Raw genomic sequence first — 26,815 nt, 5'->3', positions numbered from 1 at the left:
CTTGACTTGGCACGATCTTGGATTTTGGCAAGTTTAGCAGCCAGCCTATGTCTGTCAAAACCATCATGACGCTGTCTAGTTGGTCTCTGCAGTGACAAGGGGAATTGCCTATTAGAGGATTGTCCAGTTACGGGACTATTAAAATATTTTGTTCCCTCAAGTGGGCCATCACCACCGCTACCATCTTGGTGAAGACTCTGGGGTGATAGCTAAACCGAATGGAAGAGCCGTGAATTGGAAATGCTTATCTCCCCCTTATTCGTGACTGCCACCTTGAGGAATTTGCGATAATCCTTGTGGATGGGGACATGATAGTATGCGTCCTTTAGGTCTACCACTGTCATAAAACAGAAGGAAACAGCATTTTTACTGCTGATTTTATTGATTCCAATTTGAAGGACTCTACATGTAAACATTTGTTCAGTTTTTTTAGGTTTACAATTGTCTGGAAAGTCCTGTCTAGTTTCCTCCTTAGGAAAAGAGGAGAGTAAAAACCTTTGATTTTTTCTTGACGGGGGACCTCTTGGAGAACGTTCTTTTCCACTATGCCCAGAATTTCCTGTTGAAGTGCCAGCTGCTCTTCTTTTGATGGTCACTATGAGGGATAGGGGGAGGGGGTAAAGGAACCTTAGCTTTAGCCCTGATTTTATTATGCCTAGAATCCATGTGCTGCTGGATATTTCTTCCCAGGCCGGGAGAAAGAAAGAGAACCTTCCCCCCACGTGGGAAACACCCTCATTGGGATTGTCTTTTGGAGGTACTGGGTTTATTAAACATGAACCCCTTGCTTTTGTTCTTTTTATCTAAAATATCATCCAGGGTGGGCCCGAACAAGAACTCACCTTCGCAGGGGATAGAACACAATTTCGATTTAGTTTGAAGATCCCCGGCCAAGTCTTAAGCCACAAGGCCCATCTAGCTGCATTTGAAAAAGAAGCTGACCTAGCGGCTAGTCTGACAGAATCCGCAGACGAGTCCCTCAATTACAGCATTCTCAGTAATGCAATGCGCGCCCAACATCATAGAGACCTCGCGTATGCGCAGTACTGGATTTCCCAGTAAGCTACATCTCCCCCACGTGCACCCTATCGTTCCGTAGCTCCGGAAACTGCAGCAATGAGGAACGCCGCATATGCACTGGGAGAGATGGTCTTCGTTCCTTCTTCCGCCACCTCTCCCCGCACACCCTCAAGGGCCCGGTGACCCTGGAGCTTCAGAGAACCGCCCCAGTCGAGTCTGGGGGCCTCCCTGCCTGAATGGAACTGACCGACCCCCGAATCCCACAGTGATCAGAGGTATGCCAAATAACTGCATGGTTCCCCCGGGACAGGAAACCAACTTATGCAGAAGAGGGGTACCGCCTTTTTATCTGTAGGTTTCCTGTTGCAGCAGGGCGAATCCCCTCTCTAAGTGGTGCCGTCATGGGGGGGGGGGGGGGGGGGGGAAGAAAATATATATTCTTTTTAATCCATATATGTCTCTGGTAACATTTTCAATTAAGACAATCCTTTTAACAATAACTGAGATCTTCAAGGGTATATCCGGGACTACTTAAAAAAACAAACAAAAAAAAACCATGGATCACAGTGAAGAAAATAATTATTTAATGCCTTGCTGATTTTGTAAGTTTGCCCACTGACAGACATGAACAGTCAATAATTTTAAGTGTAGGTTAATTTTAACATTGAGAGGTAGGCTATCAAAAATAAAATGCAGAAAATCACATTGTATAAATTATATAAATTTATTTGCATTTTGCAGAGAGAAATAAGTATTTGATTCCTCTGGCAAACAAGACTTAATACTTGGTGGCAAGCACAGAAGTCAGACATTATTTGTAGTTGATGAGGTTTGAGAACATGTCAGGAGGAATTTTGGTCCACTCTTCTCTGCAGATCATCACTAAGTGATTAAGATTTTGAGGCTGTCGCTTGGCAACTCAGAGCTTCATCTCCCTCCATACGTTTTCTATGTGATTAAGGTCTGGAGACTGGCTAGGCCACGCCATGACCTTAATATGCTTCTTTTTGAGCCACTCCTTTGTTGTCTTGGCTGTATGTTTTAGGTCATTGTTTTGCTGCAAGACCCAGCCACAACCCATTTTTAATATCCTGGATTAGGTTCTCACTCAAGATTTTACGGTATATGGCTCCACCCATTCTCCCATTAATGCGGTGAAGTAGTCCTGTGCCCTTAGCAGAGAAACACTCCCAAAACATAATGTTTCCACCTCCATGCTTGACAGTGGGGACAGTGTTCTTTGGGTCATAGACAGCATTTCTCTTCTGCCAAAGACAGCGAGTTGAGCTAATGCCAAAGAGCTCACTTTTGTCTCATTTGACCACAGCACTTTCTCAGAGCTGCAAAAATCTAGCGACAGGTTCCCTTTAAGTAAAACTGTACTTATAACGAAGGAGATTTACATATTCTATAGTAAATAGCTTGGGTATACAATATTTTGGCTATAACAAAAAGTTATAAATCTAAATGTGCATCTTCCCAGCACAGACAGACAGTATGCATCTCGTCCGTAGACTGAGCAGCAGCTACAAAAGGCTCTGACAACCAACAAGTATAAGTCACTGGAGCATGAATAATGACAACTACAGAGAAGTCAAGTATAGTCGGGGCTGCAGCTTACTGCAGTGTGTGTCATTAACAGCCAACCTGATGGGTAAAACCTTGTCACCTGCAGAACGGATGTGACACATTACAAAGTAGAACATCCATTACATCGGTGACATTTTCTATTCCAAATGCATTGTAATAAAAACCTGAAAATTCACTTTTTCCTCTCTATCATAATAAAATAGAAGCTTCAGACAAACATCTCACAACGCAGCGAGTCGTATAAAGTTGTAAACATTGAGAAGACTGTTCCAGGCTGCAAGAAAACACCAACTTCCCTAAAAAATGTATGTTACAGGTTTACTACCTGCCGTCACGTAGCAAACTCGATTCGCTCCAAAGCTCTCAGCCTGGAGCCCAGATCTAATAACATGTAGAAAAGTGTACCGTCATAATATTACTGCAGGCAATAAACGGATTGGGGCACTAGTCAATAAAATGATTTTTTTTATTCTACAGCTAAAATTCATACAAAGTATTAGATATAAAGCAATTGCGGTATATTATGTAATCACTATAGTCAGAATTCAGTTTAATAATAAAAAAAAAAAAATCTATGTGAAAGAAAAACTGTCACATGGTCACAAGTCAGCACATACAGTACACAGACAGAAAATAACTTATTGTATTAATAAAAAAAATAAATTAATGTTTCCAATGTTATATCAAAGTATCGGTCACACAGCTACTGAAATGCCCTGCACATGGGGTAAGACACACACAGCGAATCAGGAGAACTATGCCACATTTCTAACTGGAGGCATTTGCTAATATTATTACACCTACTATATATTGGGATAGGATCTTGGAGATCGGAATACCCCTTTAAGTATAGAATGCTAGCAACGTAAAACAAACAAACACCCTGTCTCATGTTTCACCCGAAGTTCTAACCACAAGGACAGCAATGTGTAGAATGGATATTCTTCAACTAAATGTTTATGTACATGATAAAGTGCTCCGAATAAACATATATCTTACCTTGGTTGAGCGGAGTTGACTCAAGGATCTGTATTCCATTCACTGAGCACTGGGCTCCATTCAGGGGTATTAAGGTCACTCTGCCATTAAGATTTTCAAAGATACAATGTTCACTTTCCAGGTCGAGACCGTGCAGAACTGTAATGTGGACAAATATGGTATCAATAATTTTAACATTAAGTATCCAAAAAGTATCTCCTACAGATTAAAGGATATGACTTGATTTCTGGCTAACATATTTTTTTTCAATTGGGCTTCATGAAAGAAATTTCACAGTTTGCCTTTTATGCAGAGTCAGTTAACGGAAAATATAAAAGTGAGCTAATTTTGAAGGGGAAGTTTACATATACAGTCGTGCTCAAAAGTTTACATAGCCCGGCTGAATTTTTGCTTTCTTGGCCTTTTTTTCAGAGAATATGAATGACACCAAAACTTTTTCTCTACTCATGGTTAGTGGTTGGGTGAAGCCATTTATTGTCAAACTACTGTTTTCTCTTTTGCAATCATAATGACAAATCAACACATCCAAATGACCCTGATCAAAAGTTCCCATACCCCATTTCTTAATAACGTATATTGCCCCATCTAACATCAATGACAGCTTGAAGTCTTTTGTGATAGTTGTGGATGAGGTTCTTTATTCTCAGATGGTAAAGCCGCCCACTCTTCTTGGCAAAAAGCCTCCAGTTCCTGTAAATTCTTGGGCTGTCTAGCATGAACTGCGTGCTTGAGATCTCCCCAGAGTGGCTCAATGATATTGAGGTCAAGAGACCGAGATGGCCACTCCAGAACCTTCACTTTGTTCTGCTGTAGCCAATGACAGGTTGACATGGCTTTGTGTTTTGGATTGTTGTCATGTTGGAACGTAAATGTTTTGGTGTTCTCATTCATATTCTCTGGAAAAATCCAAGAAAGCAAAAATTCTGCTGGGGTATGTGAACTTTTGAGCACAACTGTATATATATTAAAGTTAAGTTTTAGTGATGAGCGAATGTGCTTGGATAAGGTGTTATCTGAGCATGCTCAGGAGCAAACAGAATGACTTCGGCGGGCTCGAATAATATGAGTTCCCGCAGCTGCATGTCTCGGGGCTGTTCGACAGCCGCAACACATGCAGGGATTGCCTAACAAATAGGCAAAGACACTAGGTTAGAGAAGAATGTTCATTCGCTCATCACTATTAATTTTGCTACTATTTTCTATCTCTTCTTCATATCCATGATTATAGCACTGGTGGCAGCCGGAGAGCAAATAATTATGAACTCTACTTAGCAAAACAAGACCTCTCAGACCGCTCTACAACTGTTCAGGCCTGCTCTTAATAGCTGCACTATTGCTCTTTGTGCCACATGCTTTTAATTAAAAGTAGACAATAGAATACGTGATAATTTCAGATTACCAATGTCTTGCTCTGATTCGGCATCCTCTCGTCCAACATATGTGCGTCCCTCCTAAAAGAAACAAAGTATTCATTTCTGATGAACAATTAACATTTATTGAGGACTCTCGCAAGCTACAATGTTTGTACAATGAGGCATCTTAAAAATCTTGGTATCTTTCTATCCACAAATATGTAAATTATTCACAATAAAAACTGCAAACCTCATTATACAGATCAATTAGACCTGGTGAATTTCCACTTAGGAGCTGCCACTATGTTAAATATATGGAATAAATAAAAAACAAAAAACACCTCAAGCAAAAACTGCAAAGCCATCCAGAAAAACATAAAAAAAACCAAAAACCCATGTCATCGGCTTTTTCCTGATGCATCTTCTGCTTGAAACAAAACAAAAAGAGCCTGAAGACCCACCTCTTCCGACAAGCCTACAACCTGCAGTAACCACCGATCAACCAAACCGCTGCATGACCAGCTCTATCCTCACCTACTGTATTCTCACCCATCCCTTGTAGATTGTGAGCCCACATGGGCAGGGTCCTCTCTCCTCCTGTACCAGTTATTACTTGTATTGTTTAAGATTATTGTACTTGTTTTTATTATGTATACCCCTCCTCACATGTAAAGCGCCATGGAATAAATGGCGCTATAACAATAAATAATAATAATAATAAAAAAAAAATATGGAGGTAATCTGGCATCTAAAAAGGAAATGCCATGTGCATATACCCTCACTATAAAAATATGAGGCTGTATAATCACTCTTGAAACTTTTCCAGACGGATATTAAAATTAACTTTTTTTGAGTCAAGAGCTGAAATCACAAAACTGCTCACTTTAATACAATGCAAGAAAACTCTCAATAAGGATTATGCAGACATGCCAAGGTGAATTTTTATAACGTGGACACCAAGCTCATTGGGTCCAAAAGATCTATGCAATGTGAGCAAATTTCATAGTGAAATCTGTTATAATAGATGAATGTGGATAAAATCCGCGCAGCAGCGGGGATTTTATCCACATTCATCTATTATAACAGTTCCAAGAGGCCGCAGTGGCGACCTGTGGATCTGCAGCAGCTGACAACTACACGCTTTTAGGCCATGTTCACACAATGCGTTTTTTACCGCGGAACCGCAGCGATTTTGCCGCTGCGGGTCCGCAGCTGTTTTCCATGCAGGGTACAGTACAATGTACCCTATGGAAAACAGGAAACGCTGTGCACATGATCCTGAAATTCACTAAAAAAGCCACACTGAATAGCTGCGGTAAAAAAGAAGGACCATGTCACTTCTTTGTGCGGAACTGCAGCGGTTCTGCACCCATAGACCTCCATTGTGAGGTCAAACCCGCAGATCAAAAATATATCTGCGGGTTTTATTGCGGTTATGGGTGGAGAAATCGCTGCAGCAGGAAGTGCGGGGAAGCGGGCGGAAATACGTGGGCGGAAGTGCGTGGGCGGAGTGTGTTCCGAAGTGACATGGAGGCATACCGTCGCATGGGGATCGATGTCGGCCGTTTGATTGATTTGGTGTGTGTGTGTGTGTGTGTGTGTGTGTGTGTGTATGTGTGTGTGCGTGTGTGTGTGCGTGTGTGTCCCCATGCGACGCTAGTGCCACCACTGTGCTAAGTCGCCGTATGGGACTACTACTCCCATCCGGTATTAGGATGGGAGAGTTGTCCCTGTGTCCGGCGACTTAGCACAGTTGTAAAGTTACACAAAACACACACAATACACATACATGACACACAGTACATACAACATATAACACAGAGTATATACTCACCCACAGCACACTGGTAGGCGAAGCCCTCGATCCCCTAGAAAAAATCCCAAAATAAAAAATCAAATTCATACTCCCTGTCCGCAGAATCCATAAAACGAGTGTCCCACGCCGATCGGCTGCTCTCCGGCGATACACTGCCAGGAGCGAAGCTCCTAGCAGTGTATCGCGTACTGTTCCGGAGTTCAATGGCTCCGGCGTCTCGGTTAACGGCAGTACAGCTGCGTTGAACTTTCCCACGCAGCACTGCCATTAAGCGAGAGTGCCGGGGTCAATGACCGCCGGTAAACTCGCTCGCGCATGCGCAGTGACACACCGACAGGAACTCTGGCTCCTGTCAGTGTGTTGCTGCAGCCGTGGAGAGCAGACATATCTCTGGATGTGTCTGTTCTCCATGGAAGATCTTCGTGGGACCCTCGATGGAATTCTGCGGACAGGGCCAGGGAGTATGAATTTGTTTTTTTATTTTGCGTCTTTTTCAGGTCGAGGGTCTTCAGGACGGATTGAGCGTACAATAAAATATGGTCAAAAAGTGGGTGTCTTTATTTCATTAAAATATTTTTTTTCTAGTGTTTGTGTTTTTTTTTTTAACCCTTTCATTGGATTAATAATGGATAGGCGTCTTATTGACGCCTCTCCATTATTAACCGGGCTTAATGCCACCTTACAATAGCAAGGTGGCATAAACACCTCATTACCCCATATCCCACCGCTACAGGGAGTGGGAAGAGAGGGGCTAAGTGCCGGAATTGGCACATCATTTTGATGCGCCTTTTCTGGGGCGGCTGCGGGCTTATATTTGTAGCCGGGGGGGGGGGGGAAATATCCATGGCCCCTTTCCTAGGCTATGAATATAAGCCCACGGCTGTCTGCGTAGCCTTTCTGGCCTAAAAATATAGGGGGACCCCAACACTTTTTTTTGGGGGGGGGGCTCTCCCTTTATTTCTGAGCCAGAAAGGCTACGCAGAAGGGGTATTTTAACCCCTTCCCAGGCCACAAATATTGGCCCGCAGCAGTCTGCCTAGCCTTTCTGGCCTAAAAATATAGGGGGACCCTATGTCATTTTTTTTTTTTTTTTTTTTGGGGGGTCCCCCTATATTTTTTTGATCATTTTAATAGCATTAATAATGGATAGGCGTCTTATTGACGCCTCTCCATTATTAACCGGGATTAATGCCACCTTACAATAGCAAAAATACGTGCAACTGAAATACGTGGCACTGAAATACGTGATACGTGGCACTTAAATACGTGATACGTGGCACTTAAATACGTGATACGTGGCACTTAAATACGTGGCACTGAAATACGTGATACGTGGCACTGAAATACGTGATACTGAAATACGTGGCACTGAAATACGTGGCACTGAAATACGTGATATGTGGCACTTAAATACAAGGCACTGAAATTTGTGGCACTGAAATACATGATACGTGGCACTTAAATATGTGGCACTGAAATTCGTGATACGTGGCACTTAAATACGTGATACGTGGCACTGAAATACATGGCACTGAAATGCGTGGCACTGAAATACGTGATACGTGGCACTTAAATACGTTGCACTTAAATACGTGGCACTGAAATACGTGATATGTGGCACTAAGTCTACGTTCACATTTGCGGTCTGCGCCGCAGCGTCGGGCGCCGCAGCGTCGCCGCATGCGTCACGCGCCCCTATATTTAACATGGGGGCGCATGGACATGCGTTGCACTTGCGTTTTGCGACGCATGCGTCACTGCGGCGCACGAGTCCGGGTGCAGAGGACGCAGCAAGTTGCATTTTTGCTGCGTCCAAAATCAACCAAAAAAAGGACGCATGCGTCGCAAAACGCAGCGTTGTGCATGCGTTTTGCTGCGTTTTGGTTTGCGTTGTGCGTTGCGTCGCCGACGCTGCGGCGCACAACGCAAATGTGAACGTAGCCTTAAATACGTGGCACTTAAATAGCTGGATAGAGCTGGATCCACGGGCTGTGATCTGGCCTACGCTCAGCACTCTGCGGAGCGCTGTCATTCAAAACACGTCCACTCATTTTGGTGTTTAGTCCCAAAATGGAGGATGGAAGAAGAAAAGGGTGGGACAAGGAAATGACATCATTTCTTTTTTTTTTTTTTTTTCCCCACTGCAGTTAAAGCTTTATTTGTGTCAAACACAGACAATCTGCAGAGAAAACTGCATAAAAAAACGCACTAAAAACCGCATCAAAAACCGCACCAAAAAACGCACCAAAAACGCACCAAAAACCGCACCTGCGTTTTCTGCCAAGAGCTGCGGTTTTTAGTGCAGAAAAACAGCAGGGAAATCAGGAACGTGTGAACATGGCCTTACTGTGTTCCACCAGGTGAGCAGTTCTCTCATAATTGATTGGAAACAATCCTGGGGATAAGACTCTATTTGCGCTTTTTTTGTCTCCTACCTTTCTATAATAGTGAAATCTGGTGATAGACGCTTTAAAATTTGGGATATTTAAGATACTGTAAGTAGCCCCATGACTGTACTACGGTTCAGTGGAGGTAACAAAAAGTAATACAGCAACTACTAATATACATTATGAAATCTAATTTCACTCTCTGCGCTTCAGATATAGCTGGAGGCACAGGGAGGTTTTAGCTCAGACTCCGAGGAGTAGAATGCGGCATGTTAAAGCAGAGATCTTTAAAGGCAGTGACTCGCTGGAACTGTGGCGGCACCATCCACCAGTACATTGAGTCAAATGCATCACTGTCCAGAACTGTAGACACCCCGTGGGTATAACGCCTAAAGGAGCATTTATCACCATTGGCTAATATACCCTAAAAAATTGTTTAAACTATATTAAGTTCCAGGGAAGGGGTTACAAATTTTTGGTCAAATGTGTTGAGAATATGATATTTGTACAAACGAATATACAAGTAGTACCGGTTCTCCTCCTGCACTTGTTATTGGCGCCTTTCTCACAGGCTGACCAATTCTACTGCTCATGAAATGGCTGCTGGTGGAGGAACAAGTGACCAGATAAGTCCATAAGTCTCCTCCAATTGAAGAACTGCTTTTAATTTGGAGAAGGCCGATGGACAGGCCTGGTCACAAGCTCCTTCAAACGCAGCCCCTTTTTAATAGACTGTCCTGTACAGTCTGTGAGGAAGGCGGCAATAACAAGTGCAGGAGAAGAACCTGCGATCTCATAAATTCATTCTCTTCATAAAGCAAAAGTAGAAAGCAGCACTCACCACTGATGAATCCAATATTAATTCATCAAGCATTGTCAAAAGATTAAGTACAAAGACATGAAGCATAAAACTTTATTGCTGAGGATCGGTTGAAGCATTGCACACAGCTGTTTCCACGCGTCTCTCTTTTCCGTCTTATGACCATGCATGAAGAATAAATATTACATTTGTCAGTGGTGAGTGCCGTTTTCTATATCATATTAAGTGTCTAACAATAATAGAAAGTCATCATAATGGCCTTCTCCTCAGACGCCAATTGCAATCTTATTTTCATTATTTTGTGTCTCTCATCGGCCTCCCCTTGCTTTCATTGTACCTTGTTTTTGCTATTAACTTTTACGTTTTATTTTTATTGTGTATATCTAGAAAATATTTATTGTGCATCTATACTTGTCTGTTTTTTATTAAATCAGAGTAACACTTCTATATAAGAGCACACAGAAAAAGGCTAATATATCACATATTGGAAATATTTTTTGGAACACAGGTTTCTTTCCCTCCATCTTCCACTTTCTACATTTGTCTGAAGAGAATCTGCGTCTAACAGCAAGTGATACATCATTGAGAATGGAGTTAGCAGTGTCAGCAAGCATTTCCTTATTAAATTGCATACATGTTAGCAAATGCCACAAAATTATGTGAACACATTTATTAAAAGATAAAAGTGGCCAACCCTTTTAAAGAAGGTGAGCATTATATAAGGCTTCAATCTGAAAACATTTCAAATTACATTTTTATTTCCGACCACGTAAAATGTGTAGTGTGGTGCTATGTTCGAGTCAGGGGGGAAACAAAGAGGAAGCTAATAAATGGAAAATAATTTAAATGTAAAATATTAATAACTGAGCTGCAGGGTTCCAACAAAACTCTCGGAGACTAGAGGAAGTATTATTGAATACATAGGAGATCAAGTTTAAAAGAAATCTGTCAGTAAAAAGAAACTAGTGATATTGAAATAGACAACCTTAAGCTATGTACAGTACTGTTGGAAAGGGAGCTTCATTCGGCACACATTTGCAAAATAAGGTTTTTTTTTTCCCTTGATTCCCCTGCAGCAATACATTGCTATAGCCGAGCGGCTGCATCTTCCAGATTCTCCCTTCACTAACAAAGAGCTGGGAGAGTTCTGATCATTAAGATCGCACCTCAAGCAATATACGCCGGCACGTAAGAAGCCGCAGATAAGGATGCACATTGTTATGTATAATGCTGGGGAAAAAAAAAAATCTCATCTATATTAATACATTCCATTTTCTTACTCCTTATTCATTACACATTTCAAGTATTAGGACAACATTTATATTTTAATAATAGCAAAATATATTGAAGAATTGCAAGGAAGTGCAAAGAAATTTGCTATTCTTAATTTATAGAAAGCTACTGATTTATTGATCTGGATTTCTGCCAGCTGAGAAATGTTCTGTTTAGAAGCAACCATTTTAGCTACTCGCCCTTATCAACGCAGGGCATTAAGAAACTTTCCGGGAAATGTTTTGGAGATGTGGGCAATTCTAGAAAATGCTTCACTGCTGGGAGTTTCCAGACGTTTGCATTCTGCGAATTATTAAGTTTACTGTCTGCCCTAAATATAAGAGAATATGTAAAAATCGCTTAAACTCAAACACAGATTTAACGACCTGAATGCCCAAAACCCAAGAATGTCTTACAATGTTATAGAAAGTATTCCCTTCATGAAATAGGCAGATTTTAATACTTTCTCTGGGGCTCATTCACACGGAAAATAATAAGATTGCACCTCCGCAGGAATCAGATTTTATATGGAGGTGCATAAAAAAAATTCTTACCGATTCTATTAAAAAATATATATATTCTGACATGCCCCAATGGACTCTGTATATGTAGTCATATTCTCCACAGAAATACTGCATCTAATGGGGAATACCTCTATCCATATGGAGTCCATATGAACTCCCATGCATGCTTTGTGCAAAGGAATCTTTGGTAAAAGGGAAATCCTAAATTCATATGAATTAGTCACAAGAAGACTGGACAGAGTCCCCTCAAAAAATAGAAAGTGTAGCTGTCATTTCAGGTAACTTCAAAATAAGCTGCAGTTTTCAGGTTTTGATTCTAAATTTTCATTTCTGTCTGAATGAACAACTGCGATGGTGTCACTCATACACTCTAAATAGTGAAAGGGATTCCAGCTCTTCATTCTCTGTACGACACAGAAAGAAGCAGTAGAACAGATATTATATTGCAGTACTGAGCGGTGTGGCTGCGAAATCAGCGCTTAAAGGGAACCTGTCACCCCTTCCTGGCGTTTTTAACTAAAAGAGCCATCTTATGCAGCACTAATGCTGCATTCTGTCAAGGTGGCTCTTTTATTTGGGGTCCCTTCCAACCCTGCAATATTCGTTTTTTTAATTTGCCCGCCATACCTGTAGTCTGTCCGGGGGGCATGTCTTTTCCCCCCGGACACAAACGCGCGTTGGGGTCAATCTCCACGTCTGGGCACAGGTCGGTTGAGTATGCCGCATCATTTCACTTCTTAGTATTTCTTCTTTTTCCTTTCTTCCCAGTGTCATTACTTTTTACTCTATGGGAATTTCTGTATAAGCCTCCTGTATATGTTTTAACTTGCTACTATAGCATTTAAGACTTGGTTTATTATGGTACTTACCTATCTGCATTTTGCAAATCCGTATACATTGTGGCTATATTATTTACCTTTAGCACTTTAATGTGATTTTATGTATAGAATTCATCTGATGTGTTCATTTTGAGCTGTTTTTGCCTATATATAGCTTTTATGTAGCCTCACCACACATTATATAATGTGAATTGGACTAAATAATGTGAGGATCTTAGTGTGGTCTATTGAGACTACGATGGTGGCTTCTTTGGCATTACTTTTGCAATATTGTTCCTCTGTATGTGGTTCTAGGATATTCGCCTGTCATTTCTAATTGTGTCGTTTTTATATTTATTGATTATTGCCGTCTTTATATGGTGTTTTAAGTACACTTTGTAATAAAGAGTTTATAGTACATTTAGCTCGAGTGTCCAATTTTCTTTTGGGTCTCTATGAAATTAGTATAGTCAGACAGCATGAAAATAAGCAAGATTACAATTCACTTACTTTTTCTATCTGCTGTCATTTTCCTGCTGTTCGAGCTTTCATCTTTGAGTACAGCTTGCTGCCAAGGAATGTGGCCTCCATAGCCTGACTGGGTATGCAAGGTAGCTACATTCCAGAACAGAACTTCTGAGATGCTAGCTACTGCTAACCAGCTCACATAACTTTATAGAGCAATGTTCCCCATCTCTAGTCCTCAAGAGCCACAAACCAATCACATTTTCGGGATTTCCTTAGTATTGCACAGGTGATGGAATTATCAAATGGGCAAAATTAAGAAAATCCTGAAAACATGACCTGTGTGTGACTCTTGAGGACTGGAATTGGGGGAACACTGCTATAGAGTTAGCAGCTCCTGACCAATTATCTGTCCTGCAAAATCAAAAGCCATAAGCCTCCATAATCAGAACTTTCCACAGCAGTTATTCTAATCACTGTTCTCACTTTCCCAAGCCATTGGATTATTATTTATTTATTTGGCATGTCCAAAGGCCCAATTATCACTATATGTAAGAATAGTAAAAACAAAGTTTAGAATAAGCAATAACAGACTGTTCTTGTGTCACAATGACTTAATAAAAGCTCAGCAGGACAAAGCTACTAAAGCAGAACGGTCACTAAAAAAGAAGGGCCAACCCTACCTACCTTCCCCTCCCCCCACCAGAAACAAGGAAGATCGAGTCTGTGTAGCAGTGTTCAGAATAAGTTAAGAGAAATAGTTTTTTTTTCCCAAGGTTCAGTATAGTCTGCCCAAGTCTACCTAGTCTATTGCTGTGCTGTTGCTTCTCTCTTTCTCTCGCAAAAGACTAATAGGAGATATGATCTGAAACCTCAGTGAAGTGGCGGTCCATCTTGCTTTTTGTCAAGACTGAATTTGATCTGACTTTTCAAAGTGGATGTTAAGTTAGGGAGGATAAGAAGAAGTGGCTCATAAGTGAAGGGAAAAAAAGCACAATTCCTTGATAATATTTATTACAAAGATTGTTATTTTTGCTTTAATTATGTAAGGTTTATTGAAATTAGAATAAAATGACTGAAATTAAACTATCAACTACATAGGCGGCCTCTTTTTTAGACTTGGTTATGTAGCAGGCCTTTAATTTGGTTACGGTCTCCTACATCAATGTGAATCTGTATGTATACACACTTTTCGATATGAAACTGTAAACAGTAAAGGACATCAAGGAGTCTCAGGAAAAAAGGGATAATGTCCCGGAAGAGTTTGCCTATTTCTCGGAATCAATGGCAGCCTTCTGAAATCTCCAGGTAAGCAGCAAGCCTACAAATGGTCTGAATCAAAGTTTCTTCAGCTAATAACATGTTAAAAGTAGTATTAAAAAAAATGTGTCTTTGCATCTGTGAGGAACCATTTGCATCTGTAGAGCCAAAATGAAGAAAAATTCCATTTGCTGACATTTATTGTGCATGGCATTTAGATTAAAGTGAGATCAGCTGGTGTGCAATGCAAAAAGATTAAAAAGACGACAGCTTAGCAAGAAAGAGCGCAGAGATTCTTACCTTCAAGTGATACAATATAATACCGGTGCTCAGAAGATCATCATCAATGCCAATGAGATGAGGCAGCTCGGAATCCAAAACGACTCCAATCCCTTCTTTGCGAAGAGCGAGAGTTTGCTCCTGTGTTGAAATGAAAACATCAGGTTAATCTCACGGGAGAGGATATTGGTTGACCAAAACTAAAAATTACATTTGGGTCAAAGTAGCAGGTAATACCTTTCATTCGATTTTAAAATAATATTTGTTTACTGGCAAAGCGGAGCCGAGGTTATTAGAGTTTGTAAATGGATGATGTTTATCCCATAATAATAAAAGACAGTGGCTGCACATAATGTAGATGTAGCCTTGCCATCTGACGAGGGCAGGGAAAGTAATAAAACATCAACGCAGAAGGAGCCGTTCTCTATTGTCAGCTTGACAGACATATCTGGTCTACTCCTGTGACTCTTTACAAAATGGAATTATGGAGAAAGAGACCACAGGTCAGTCAGCTTCAAATGAAACAGATGGAAAGTTTAACACTAATGTGTCTACTGGACGGCTATTTGCATCTTTAATGGCATCAATATCTATGGAAAGCGGCAATTGTCACAACTCTTCATTTAAGGGTCACATTTTTTATATTTCAAAGCAGGCAGCCTTAAAAGGTGGCTGTACTTTTAAGTAACTTTTCAGAATAACTATTCTGTGCACATAACACTACTTCTGGCCATTATATGGCGTGCATCCCGCATTTTCACGTCTTTCCCCCTCTGCAGACTTTTTCGTCTTAAATTGCAATAGACACTAAGCTGATGGGAGGAAACTATCTGCTAGGATTTCTCACATACGCATCACAGGACGCAGAGCTATTTCTGGTCTTCATTCCTTTTCAGCACAGGCATAAACAGCATCATCTTGGATACAATTATGCAGCAGTACTAAGCTGTGTGGATGTGAATCAAGCTCCAGAGTGAGGTTAAACACTTGCTTAAATGCTCAGAAGGAGCTTTCTGCGTTGAACCCTGTACATTCAGAATAGATTATGGCCGCACTAATCTGTGCTAAAATAAGGAACTATGAAATACATGGAATAGGGATAGCATAATGGCTTATGAACTTTATGAAAAAACATGAGATTTTTAGCACAAGATTTGGCCAAATGTTGTGAGCCCATTCACCAAACGTCAAGGTAATCTCAGATCGAATGGGTAACTAACCTGACTGCCTGATGTGAACACTTACCTATGGTATCTGAGCTACTGCCCAATGTGAACACTTGCTTATGGCTAATGACATGATAAAGCCTACTTATATAGGAGGCTCAGAACCAATTGTGTTGAGATGTAATTAAAATCACAGGTATGGTGAAGGGCGGGGCGTTCAAGTCAGAAAATAGTATATAGTAAAAATAAATAAACTGACTGAACAATATATATAATATATATATTGTGTCTTTTTTGGCTATGCACTAGCATAAATTATTATATTATATATATTGTTCAGTCAGTTTATTTATTTTTACTGAACCCTGTACATTGTCAAACTATACTGGTCACTCCAACAGAGGAAGAAGTAGCTCATAAGTAGATAATGAAGCAGATTTCTCTGCCTCTATATTACAACATTTTTTATATACGCATGTCCTATTGATTTATGAAAATTTTGCTGAAAGTACAGTTCACATTTGAGGGGTTTCCAGATGGTAATGTTTTTTTTTTACCATAGTTTCAGAATGAGTTAAAAAAACAAACCCCCATAAAAGCAACAATACTCACCTCCCAAATTCCCCATTTCTCCAGTCCTAATACTGCAGGGCTGGCGGAACCACTAAGCAGTGGTCCTGGAGTAGAAGTGTCACATGTGTGTACAAGTTTCACCAGGACTAAGCTGCAGTACAGCACACCGCCAATTAGCAGGGTGGTATTACTTACTAGAATACTTTTCTAACCTTATTCAAGTCACACCAGCTACAGTTTATTTTCAAAAAAACAAACAACCTGTGCTTAATTCATCCTCCCTGGGTCTAGCGCTGACTCGCCGCTCCCGAAGTCTATTGCTGACAATGCTACAGTCGGTCACTGAGCTCAGCAGCTTCAACTCATGAAGTCAACTTGGGCAGAAGCACTGAGCTCAGTTATGGGCTGCAGTGCTGTTGATGTGACGTTTGCTTTGCAGTCATTAATGGACACCGGGAGTTGCGGTGGAAACTGCGCAGAACTTGGGGAGGGAGAAGTAAAGCATAGTTTGTTTGTTTTTGTTAATGGCAGCAGAGTATGAGTTTTCTAACACTGGAAAAGTAATTTTTCATAAAGACCATAACCTTTTTATATAGGCCAGAGGTCCATGAGAATTTTGAAGGCCTGGACATACCACAGACACATTGGAAATGGGCAGATGCATTGTCCGTTTTTTTCCAACACCACGGATGACACAGGCCAAAACAAGTCTATACTTTGCAATGTTAAACACGTACAGCACACGGATGGCATCTGTTTTCTGCTCAGAAATTAAAAAACAAACAAAAAAAACCTCAGTGTGAACATATCTATCTGAGATTAGTGGGCCACTTCCTAGTTCCACCACAGCTGCCATTATTGCTTCCTCAGGGGTTGTCAACCGTCTTTCCAAGACTCCTGAATACTCTCGGTAGTGAAATATGTATAGTTTTATATGTGTAACCAGCAGTAATTTAACATCTGTCCTGATGGCTGCAGGTCTCACCAAGGTGTTAATATGTATTATCCTGAGAAAGCAGTCTCCTGTCTTCACTCTCGCCAGGGGGCCTCCTAAGAACCAGGAAGGAGAGGAAGCGCTTCACACCTTCAGCTCTTTTGAAGAGAGAGGTCAATTACAGCCTGACACTATCTATCCTTGAGAACCTTTAGGCAAAGAGTGTTTAGAGGAAAATAATATATTCATTGGGGGAGTGGCCGAGGCCCAATCAAAAACAAGCAATTATAATATTAACATGAGAGGCTGGTCTAGAAATTTGACCTCCAGAGTAACTCTATAAATTAGGCTTGTATACGTACAAAGTTGTTCACAGATTGAGGGGCACCCAAGCTGATGTGATCGAGTCCATATTCACCCCGCTCAGGGAGCAGAAGCAGACTACAAGTTAGCTATTTCTGTAAGTTTTCTCCTGTTTATTTTATAACTGTTTTGCATATCTGTATGTGTCTTTATTACCATATTTTTATATTCTATTTTATTTGTAAGCACTGTACCGTTTGTATTAAAGCATAAAACTTTAATAAGTTGAACCTTGTATGTTCTACAGAATCCATAGCCTAAGGTGTGTGAGCCTTATGATTGGCAGACAGTAGTAGCAATATTTCCGGGACTCATCGCCCGTGTGTTCGGTGAGTGGTGGCAGCGTGTATGAGCGGGTGTGTGATTTATGCTCCCATTACAGCATAGGACAGAGGTTGAATGCTGGACAGAGAGGGGAGATAGGGTTGCGCCTGCAAGGGTTAATCTAAGTCGCGCGCTCAGGGTGGGTACGTGACAAAATAGGGGCAGCACGGAGGGATTCGTGACACTCTCACTTCCTAACTATATTACCAATCCATTCTCGAATGCAAAGTGGCAATTCCATAAGAAACTCTAAAAGTCGCCATATTACGCTTTACCCAATTTTCCCCCAGACATCCACATATATAAAGGAAAAGGTGAAAACAAATTCTGGAAATGGATATACTGTATATTATGCAATTTTCTTAAGGACATAATATAACATTAATCCAGAACTATAAAGAGTGGGAAAGTATTTTATAGTCAATTGTGGAGGGTTATTAAAACAATATTGTTGCATAATATATTGTAATTATACTGTTGTAGTTTCATTTATTTCTTTTGCTACATACTGTCAAGGATTTAAGCTGACAAGTAAAATCCACATTACCTAGATGGTGTCTGCGGAATGTAACTTAGCCAAAAAAGAATTTAGAACATCCAGCCGGGAGAAGGAAAGGATATTGGGAATAGAGAAACCCCTGAAAGCTGTCTATTAATCACTGTTTGGCCTGTCACACGGAGCTCCTCAGTAGCCCCTCTGGATCGATTATTTCCACTGTATCTGTGCTCCACGAAGCAATGAAATTTGTCATTTTGTTCCTGAAGAAACTCATATCCAAACAATGCAATGTTAACTTGTAAAGTATCCCACTGCAGATTATGATGATGCACAGCGTACTGAAATGCTTTTTTTGCTGTGAATATTTCTGAACACTATAACAAAAAACAGCAAAAAAAATACACAGGCGGCTCCTTTCTGCTGAAGTGGCGGCAGGAGTATGTTGAATAGTTAACACCTCCATGATTCACCCTGCCAAGCACAGGAGATATTGCATTATCCACATGATTGGGCATGATAGATTTTCCAGGGCAGCATTGTCACATCAGGTTTTAAAAGCTTTCTCAATGTCTTCAGAAGAAAAGAAAGTAAAACTAATCACGGTTTTCGTCCTGGAGAAAAGATCAATATACTGTGCACGAATCAAGCGCTGTATATGTATGTATGTGTATGTATCTATGTGTATATGTGTACGTTCGTGCGTGCATATGTATATAAATTATTCTTTATAGTTCCACATGATTGAATTTCGTATTTTTATTTGATGGGGTAAATTTTGGCCCTAGCCCCATTTTTCAAATCTAACCTTTTACTTTATGTGGTGATAACTGCAATGATTTTACATATCCAATTGATTCTGAGAATGTTTTATTTTTTAGGTCGCTCTATTTTACCTTATTTTTTTTTTCATAAAAATATTGGAAAACTAGTGAAATTTAAAAAAAAAAATAGCAAAGTTTAATACTTTATATTTTTATACCTTTAAACTAAGATACAACATGAAAAACTTAATAAAATGTCCTTTATGTCTACTTCATTTCTGCATTACTTTTCAAACTTTTTTTTACTTTATAAGGGTGTTAGAAGGTTGTTTTTTTTAGGGACGTGTTTCTATTACAGTATGTGCCCGCGATTCAGAGTTGCTGCAGGTCTGACACGGCGCATTTATGTAGCGTCAAACCCGCAGCGGCCAGATGTTAAAGAATAGTGAATGGGATCACCAGTGGACTCTGACATGTGGTGCGTCTTTCCAGACCGCAGCATGTCAATTTCTCTTGCAGAGATGCTAGTCTCCGCAACAGAAATGACATCAATAGAAACGTATTGAACGCGGTAAATCTGCACGGTTCAGTGAACACATGCGGATTTACCTGCAATCAATAGACGGCAGCGCTTTGAATGCAGCGAACATACATGGTGTCCAAAGCGCTGCTAGTTCCGGATTGTGGGCACCTGACCTTATAATTTTCTGCTGATTTTTCGTTACAAACACGGATCTAAAATACTGACCAAATACTGAACGTGTAAGCGTGGCCTAATACAGGTAATAATGATACATTTACAGAGTCAAGTGGATGTCCCACCACACTAAGTCCCTAAAACCAATTTTTCTATGGACATACCGTACTTCAAGGCTCATTCAGACAAAGGTATTAAAAGGGTAAATATGCATAAAATTGCAGCATACATAATTCTGGTCACTTATGAAGGAAAATAGTGCATGCAAAAGAAGGCAGCTTCAACACCTGGAGCTGCACATTGAGCCATAGCGGCTGGACATACCATTAATGCAAATAATGCAATAGTGGTCCAAGAGGTAAGGGGGTCACTTCTGTAGCAAACACATAAAAGGGTGACTTCGTCTGCAGACATCCTATATTCTATGCTTGCACAGGGGCCCTTTTCAGTGTCTGTACATCCCTGGGGCCAAGAAAGTCTGTCTGGAATTTACCTGGTGACTATCCCGATATTTAAGATGACCATCTGAATTCAATCTTAAAGGATTTGGCTACTACGTTTTTTTTGATAGCCTATCCTAATGATTAGCCATCAACACCTGATCAATGGGGGTGCAACAAACGGCACTCATGCCGATCAGCTGTTATGGGTGCAGGCAAGTACTCGGATGCTCTCTTTTCACCGCAGCTCTACCAAAAATACAGTGGCCATGGCTGGCTACTACAGATCGACCCTCTATTAGTATTCGGATGTGGATCTGCAGTAACCGACACAACCACTACAGAGAAGGAGCTGCTGTTTTACGGCAACATCCAAGAACTTCAGGCAGCAAATGGCGCTGGTAACAGCGGATCGGCAGATGTGCGGCTAGAAGAACCCTGCCAATCAATAATAATAATAAAAAAAAAAATGGCCAATCCCTTTAATATAATATTATGTAAACCATCAAAACAAGAGGAGTTCAACTCTACTTCATTGGGGAAACTCCGTTCTGCTACATCAGTGCAACATTTCAAGTACCGTACTCGAATCCTCTACGAATTACCTGTTTTGAAACAGAACCATTACAATAATTGCCTAATTGAGATATTATAAGAAAACCCAATGTAATCCCCAGCACACTGTCAGCTAGAGCTTGAATATGTTCCTTTTGTTCAATGAGAACTGACATCTGAAATTACAGCAGTAAAAAATAATTATAACCGTTGCCGAATCACTGTTCACTTCTGTGTAGATATTTTTAAAGCACAATACCAAAATCACGAGCCCTGGAAAATCAAGTGTAGAACTGAAAAACTGTATGTTACTGACATCGTTTTACAGGAGCGGAGGAGATTTTTTCTAAACAGTGGAGAATGTCGGAAACTTCAGGCAGAATGATAAATACAAAGCTATGGAGATGGACAGTACAAAAAAAACTTTGTAAAATGTATAGATCAAATGTACCTCATGTACAAAATCGGGACAAAGAAAAAACACCACAAGAAGAAACCCGACTGCAGTACTACCTTAAATATTCTGAAATCTGTGTGATGCCACAGTTCTATAGGCAGTGGTGGAAGGGTTAAGCCCTACTAAATGATCCAATGGACTGTAGCCCTCTATTGCAAAAAAAAAAGGAAATAAGTTTTGTAAACCAGAGCAGATAAACACTTTAACCTCTTAAAAGGGTTTGTCCACTGCTCGGAAATCCCTTCTGAATTCCTATGATAACCCCCAGTAAAATAATATCACCTACACTCACCTCTGGTGTCGGAGCCATTGCAACGATGTCACACTGGCTTTCCAAGAGCTCAGGTTAAATTATTATTTCACACGATCCCTACAGCCAGTCAGTGCCAACTTCCCTCTACCTTTCTTCGGACAAATCAAGACATCCGGAGGAAGTGACAGCTGCCATAGCTCACACTTCCTTGGGATGTTACTAACGACCATGGGAGAGGAGAGTGAAGCCAGCCCCAGGAGAGCCAGTGCCAACACCACTAACAACGCCAGCACCTGATGTGAGTAATGATGGTATTATTTTACTGGGGGAAAAACAGAAGGATTCAGAAGAGTTTGTCTGAGTAGTTGACAACCCCATTAAGGACCCAGGCATGTTTTGCTTTTCTTTATGCATTTGTCTACCCCCCCCCCCCCCCATTTGTTCCAAAAGCCATACATTTTTTATTCTTCCATCGAAACAGCCATTAAAGAGATTATTTTTTTAGATAAGAGTTGTAATTTTGAATGACATACAATGCTGTGAAAAATAAGGAAAAAAAGTCCAAGTGTGGTGGAATTGCAGAAGAAAAAATGCATAAGACATATATTATTCCAAAAATATTAAAATTAAATACTACTGTGCACATTATGACCTGACAACATGCTTTCCTACACCAATGTAGCTGCATACAAAAGGTGGAGGAACAGTGAAATTGCAACATCAAAATGTAAAAGCCACATATTTAAGGAAATGACAAGATGGATAGAAAAGTTAATGATATGCAAATTATGAAAAAATAGTTAAAAACAACTAGAAATATTCAGTATTGGTAGCCCCCCACTTGAAGCGCAGATGTAAGGGGGGGTTCTCATGGTAACACAGACCCTTGTAAGTTATTTGAGTCTACTGTTTGTATGGGCCCATAATTCTGAGGTGAAATCTGTTTATTAAAGGTTAAAAGCTCATTTACAGTAAGCTGTGGCATTCTCCATAAGCAGGTTCTGTCCAATTCTGTCTGGTTGTACTTGGCGCCCTTTTTCAGGCTTTGTATTGGACAATTTTAAGAAAAGGTGGGAAGGAGAGGTGTATAAATAAACTACACGATACAAGTTATCCTTCACATTCTGTCAGAAGACTGAAGATCCCACCCCCACCCACAAAGTATTTTCTGGGTGGATTGGAGTATTTTATATTTGGAATTTATTGGGTTATGGTTAATTTATTTAAATGTTATTATGGTAATTTCAGTAACCCTAAATAAACACCACAGCCACTATTATCCATACATCGGTGTCCTGTGTGTGTACTTTGTTAATAATGGGTTTTGTGTTACCATGAGTATGAGCGTCACTTATCAGGTTTGGAAAATAGCATGTAGTGAACCATTCTGTAGTGCAAGTGAAATTAAATGTCGCATACCAAGCGGAGAACATCAAACAATATCTACACAAACTATCAGATAGCGCTAGCACATCTGGGACATTAGTTATTAACTGCAAAGGAAACTGCCAGCAGTGGCTCTTGATTATTTTCAAGCAGCGTGGCAGAAAATGCCTCAAAACACCAGTAATAGCCTAATAGATAGCTGCTATGGCATGTAATTGTGGTGATTTCTGTGCATGGCGCTAACACTCTACGCTGAATAAATCGAGATGTTTTGAATATTTTGTTTCCATTATTTTGTGATTTGCATATAATGATATTTTCAAACGAGCTTGTCATTTCAATAATTCCACAACTTTTTGTTCTTGGTTGTGCAAATTAAATGTTGAGGAAAGTATATGATTAGAATCCTTTTAATCAGTAAGCTAGGTGTGAGTTCAGCAACCACCAGATGCTAGCTATAGGTCATGGAAAGAGGCGCATGAGAAGCTACATAAGAATTCATGGTGAGCCACATTCAGGCCAGCAAACCCACAGTAGTGACACTAAGAGCCCACTCTTACAGCTATGATGACAAACAAACCTTCCCCACATAAAGTAAGAGGAGACCTTGTGCCCATGTAGGCAGAATTACATTCAAGGGTTCCCACGTTTACCTCATTTGGTATTCTTCAAGCTTCCCTCTAACACACCCCATCATCCTATATGTATGTCTTTCCCCTCACCCTCCTCGTGTATATGCACATCCAGATCTTCTCTTTGTGGTTGTCTACTCATAAAAGTCAACATCTGAAGACCCGTTCTTTGTTGCTGGTAGCGAACGCACCAAGCTGACGCGCCACACATCTCGGGCTTGAGAGCCACATGTAGCTTACGAGCTACAGGTTGGGGACCCCGGCTGATGACTTATGTAGGCATCTCTCTCTAATCGGAGATTGTGTGGTATGTGACAGTATGGAACCATTGTGTCACTGTACAAGTTCCATGTGCAGTCAAAATCTAGTATACTGCCACAACTACCACAAACACGTGAGGACACTTCCAAATTTACAGAATTGATAAGATTACAGCAATGCAACAGAGTCTGACTTTTTTGCCTATGGAAACATCAAGGTCACCTTACAGTGTAGTAATTCGCCAATTGTCGCTCTGTAGCGCCTGCCTTGATCTGAATGATGTCTGCAATTGTCTGTTCAACGTACGCACGCAAAAATAAAAATGTAGAAGTGTTTTAGGTGATATAAGCACAGCTGTTATACAAGTATGCTGCTTTCTACCAGTGCCAGTTTTCTAATTACAATACATTGATAGACGTGCCCCATTGTGTCACAGAGGCAGATAAGCTGTAATAAGCCAAAATTGCTGATTTTTAGGAGAAACAATAGCGCTATTCTCTCCACTATCCCAGGGAAGATTCTGGCTGTCACTTTGAAAAACTACTTTAACTTCATTACTTTGTTAATGCATTGGGCAAGGCATGTTTAATGTTGTGTCAGGAACCAGGGAACAACAACACTTTTTAGCAAATTGACTTTCGAGCTAGATAAGGTAATATCGACCACAATGAAACAATGGCAAGAAGCAAAATAAACATAAAAGGAAGTAAAGTTTTTTCTCCAATATGTCTCCTACACACAGTTACTTTTTGCAATATTTCAGGAAGCCAAGTCTGATCTAAAGGATTCCACAAAATTCTTCAAAAAAGGGGATCAGCATTATGGCCTAACACAGTGGAACATTTTTTTACTCATTTTAATGTTAAGGTAGTGATTATTATTTGTTTTATATTCTAAGTAAGGTCAAAATTTGCACATCACGAGTACAAACCGCGGTGCATGGGCTGGCCGAAGGTCTACTGACCCAAATTTCATGGCAACATTTTTGCCTTTGAGGCTGTTGAGTTCGACTTGGGAAATCAGTGTCCAGTCCATGAATCGCGGGCCATAAAACATGTATGTGTGAATGTGGCTTAGGCCTCTTTCACACTTTCGTCGGTACGGGTCCGTCGATATACGTCGGGCCGACGTACCGACGCACGTTGTGAAATTTGTGCACGACGTGGGCAGCGGATGCAGTTTTTCAACGCATCCGCTGCCCATTCTGAAGTCTGGGGAGAAGGGGGCGAAGTTTCCGCTGCGCATGCGCGGTAGAAAATGGCGGACGCGACGGACAAAAAAAACGTTCACTTGAACGTTTTTTGTGCCGACGGTCCGCCAAAACACGACGGATCCGTTGCAGGACGGACGCGACGGGTGGCCATCCGTAGTGATCCGTCGCTAATACAAGTCTATGGGTAAAAAACGCATCCTGCAAGCACATTTGCAGGATCCTTTTTTTTTCCCAAAACGACAGATTGTGATGGATTGCTAAAAGCGCAAGTGTGACAGTAGCCTTAGGCCTCTTTCACACTTCCGTCTTTCTTTTTCCGTCACAATGCGTTGTTTTGTGAAAAAAATGGATACAGCAAATGTTTCTGCTGGATCCGTTTTTTTTCTCATAGACTTGTATTGGCAACGGATTGTGACGGATGGCCTTCCGTTTCATCTGTCGCACGTTGGAAAATCGCTCAGCCGTCTCCGACTGTCAAAAGCAGGAATCCAGGGACGGATGCCGTCTTTTGAAACTGAGTATGCAAAAATGCATACACAACACAACCCAGGTTAAAAATAATTAAAAAAAATTAAAAATCGTGCCCTCCGCAGCTCTGCCCTATACGTAAGTGTGAAACCACTGTAAGTTCACAAATTTTCAATATAAATTGAAAAGTGAACAGAAATGGTGCAGGGGAAGTTATCGGGTCATATTCAGTTCAATAAGAACGGAGATGCAAGACAGATAATGGCACATACACAATGTGTGAATCTATGCTCTGCACACTGTGTACATCTGACCATTGAGAGGGTTGCAAACAGCTCACCAGTGGGGGAACCATCCTAGGGTTTATTGACCTGATAATGATAAGTCTGGCATTTCTTCAGTAGATATTAAGTAAAATCAGAGGCTGGACATCCTGAACCTTGGCATAATCACAGAAAGTGTAAAATTTATTTTTCAATATCTGTACATGGCCTATTATTGCATGTACTGCATTTCATTACCAATTATAAGCTCGTAACTTTGCCAATATATATTTTCCATACTTGGTAGGAAAAGAGCTGAGCAGAATATTGCCAAGGCTAGGATTTCTGACTTCTGCTGCTTAAAGTGATCTTTTTTATGACCTTCAATTCATTAATTTTGTATTTGTGAACAGAGAATGAAATTTAGATTTTCTAAAATTTTTGCATTGCATCTCTTCGGCTCTTTTGCAAGCAACGCCAGAAATCATCAGTTCTTATGAATTTTAGCATTTCATTGCTCGCCCTACAAAATGTACCGTATATTTTGCACTCAGAAGATTCTTCTGGTGCTTTTCACTTACAGGATCAGTAAGGCTATGTGCACAAGTTGCGCATTAGACTTAGGAATTTTTGGTGCGGATTCTGCATCTCTTGGCAGAAAACGCAGGTGCGGATTTGACGTGTTTTTTGTGCAGATTTTGTGTGGATTTACTGCGTTTTTTACCCCTGCGGATTTCTATAATGGAATGGGTACAAAAGTGCTGCAGATCCGCAAAAAAGTAGTGACATGCTACTTCTTTTAATTCGCAGCGTTTCAGCACGGAATTTTCCGCACCATTATCACAGTGTTATTTTTTCCTCATTGATTTACATTGCACTGTAAATCACTTGCAGATCTGCAGCGATTCTGCACCGCAAAAAAACGCTGCGGATCCGGAGGAAATCCGCAACGTGTGCACATAACCAAT

General features: G+C 40.6%; 1 protein-coding gene across 3 annotated transcripts in view; it reads right to left on the bottom strand.

Moving 5' to 3' along the window:
• Window positions 1-26,815, bottom strand: part of KIF16B (kinesin family member 16B) — a 376,655-nt gene that overhangs the window by 207,809 nt on the left and 142,031 nt on the right. For all 3 annotated transcript variants that reach the window (XM_077282562.1, XM_077282563.1, XM_077282561.1), the window contains exons 13-15: window positions 14,624-14,743; window positions 5,009-5,060; window positions 3,610-3,747 (exon numbers count right to left, since the gene is read on the bottom strand). In XM_077282562.1, coding sequence (XP_077138677.1) covers window positions 3,610-3,747; window positions 5,009-5,060; window positions 14,624-14,743 — 310 coding nt within the window. The remainder of the gene's footprint in view (window positions 1-3,609; window positions 3,748-5,008; window positions 5,061-14,623; window positions 14,744-26,815) is intronic.

The sequence above is a fragment of the Ranitomeya variabilis genome, chromosome 2 (assembly GCF_051348905.1).
Source record: "Ranitomeya variabilis isolate aRanVar5 chromosome 2, aRanVar5.hap1, whole genome shotgun sequence".
In the NCBI taxonomy this organism is placed as follows: Eukaryota; Metazoa; Chordata; class Amphibia; order Anura; family Dendrobatidae; genus Ranitomeya; species Ranitomeya variabilis.
The sequence above is the reverse complement of the archived record's forward strand: the minus strand, read 5'-3'. Positions and strand labels throughout refer to the sequence as shown.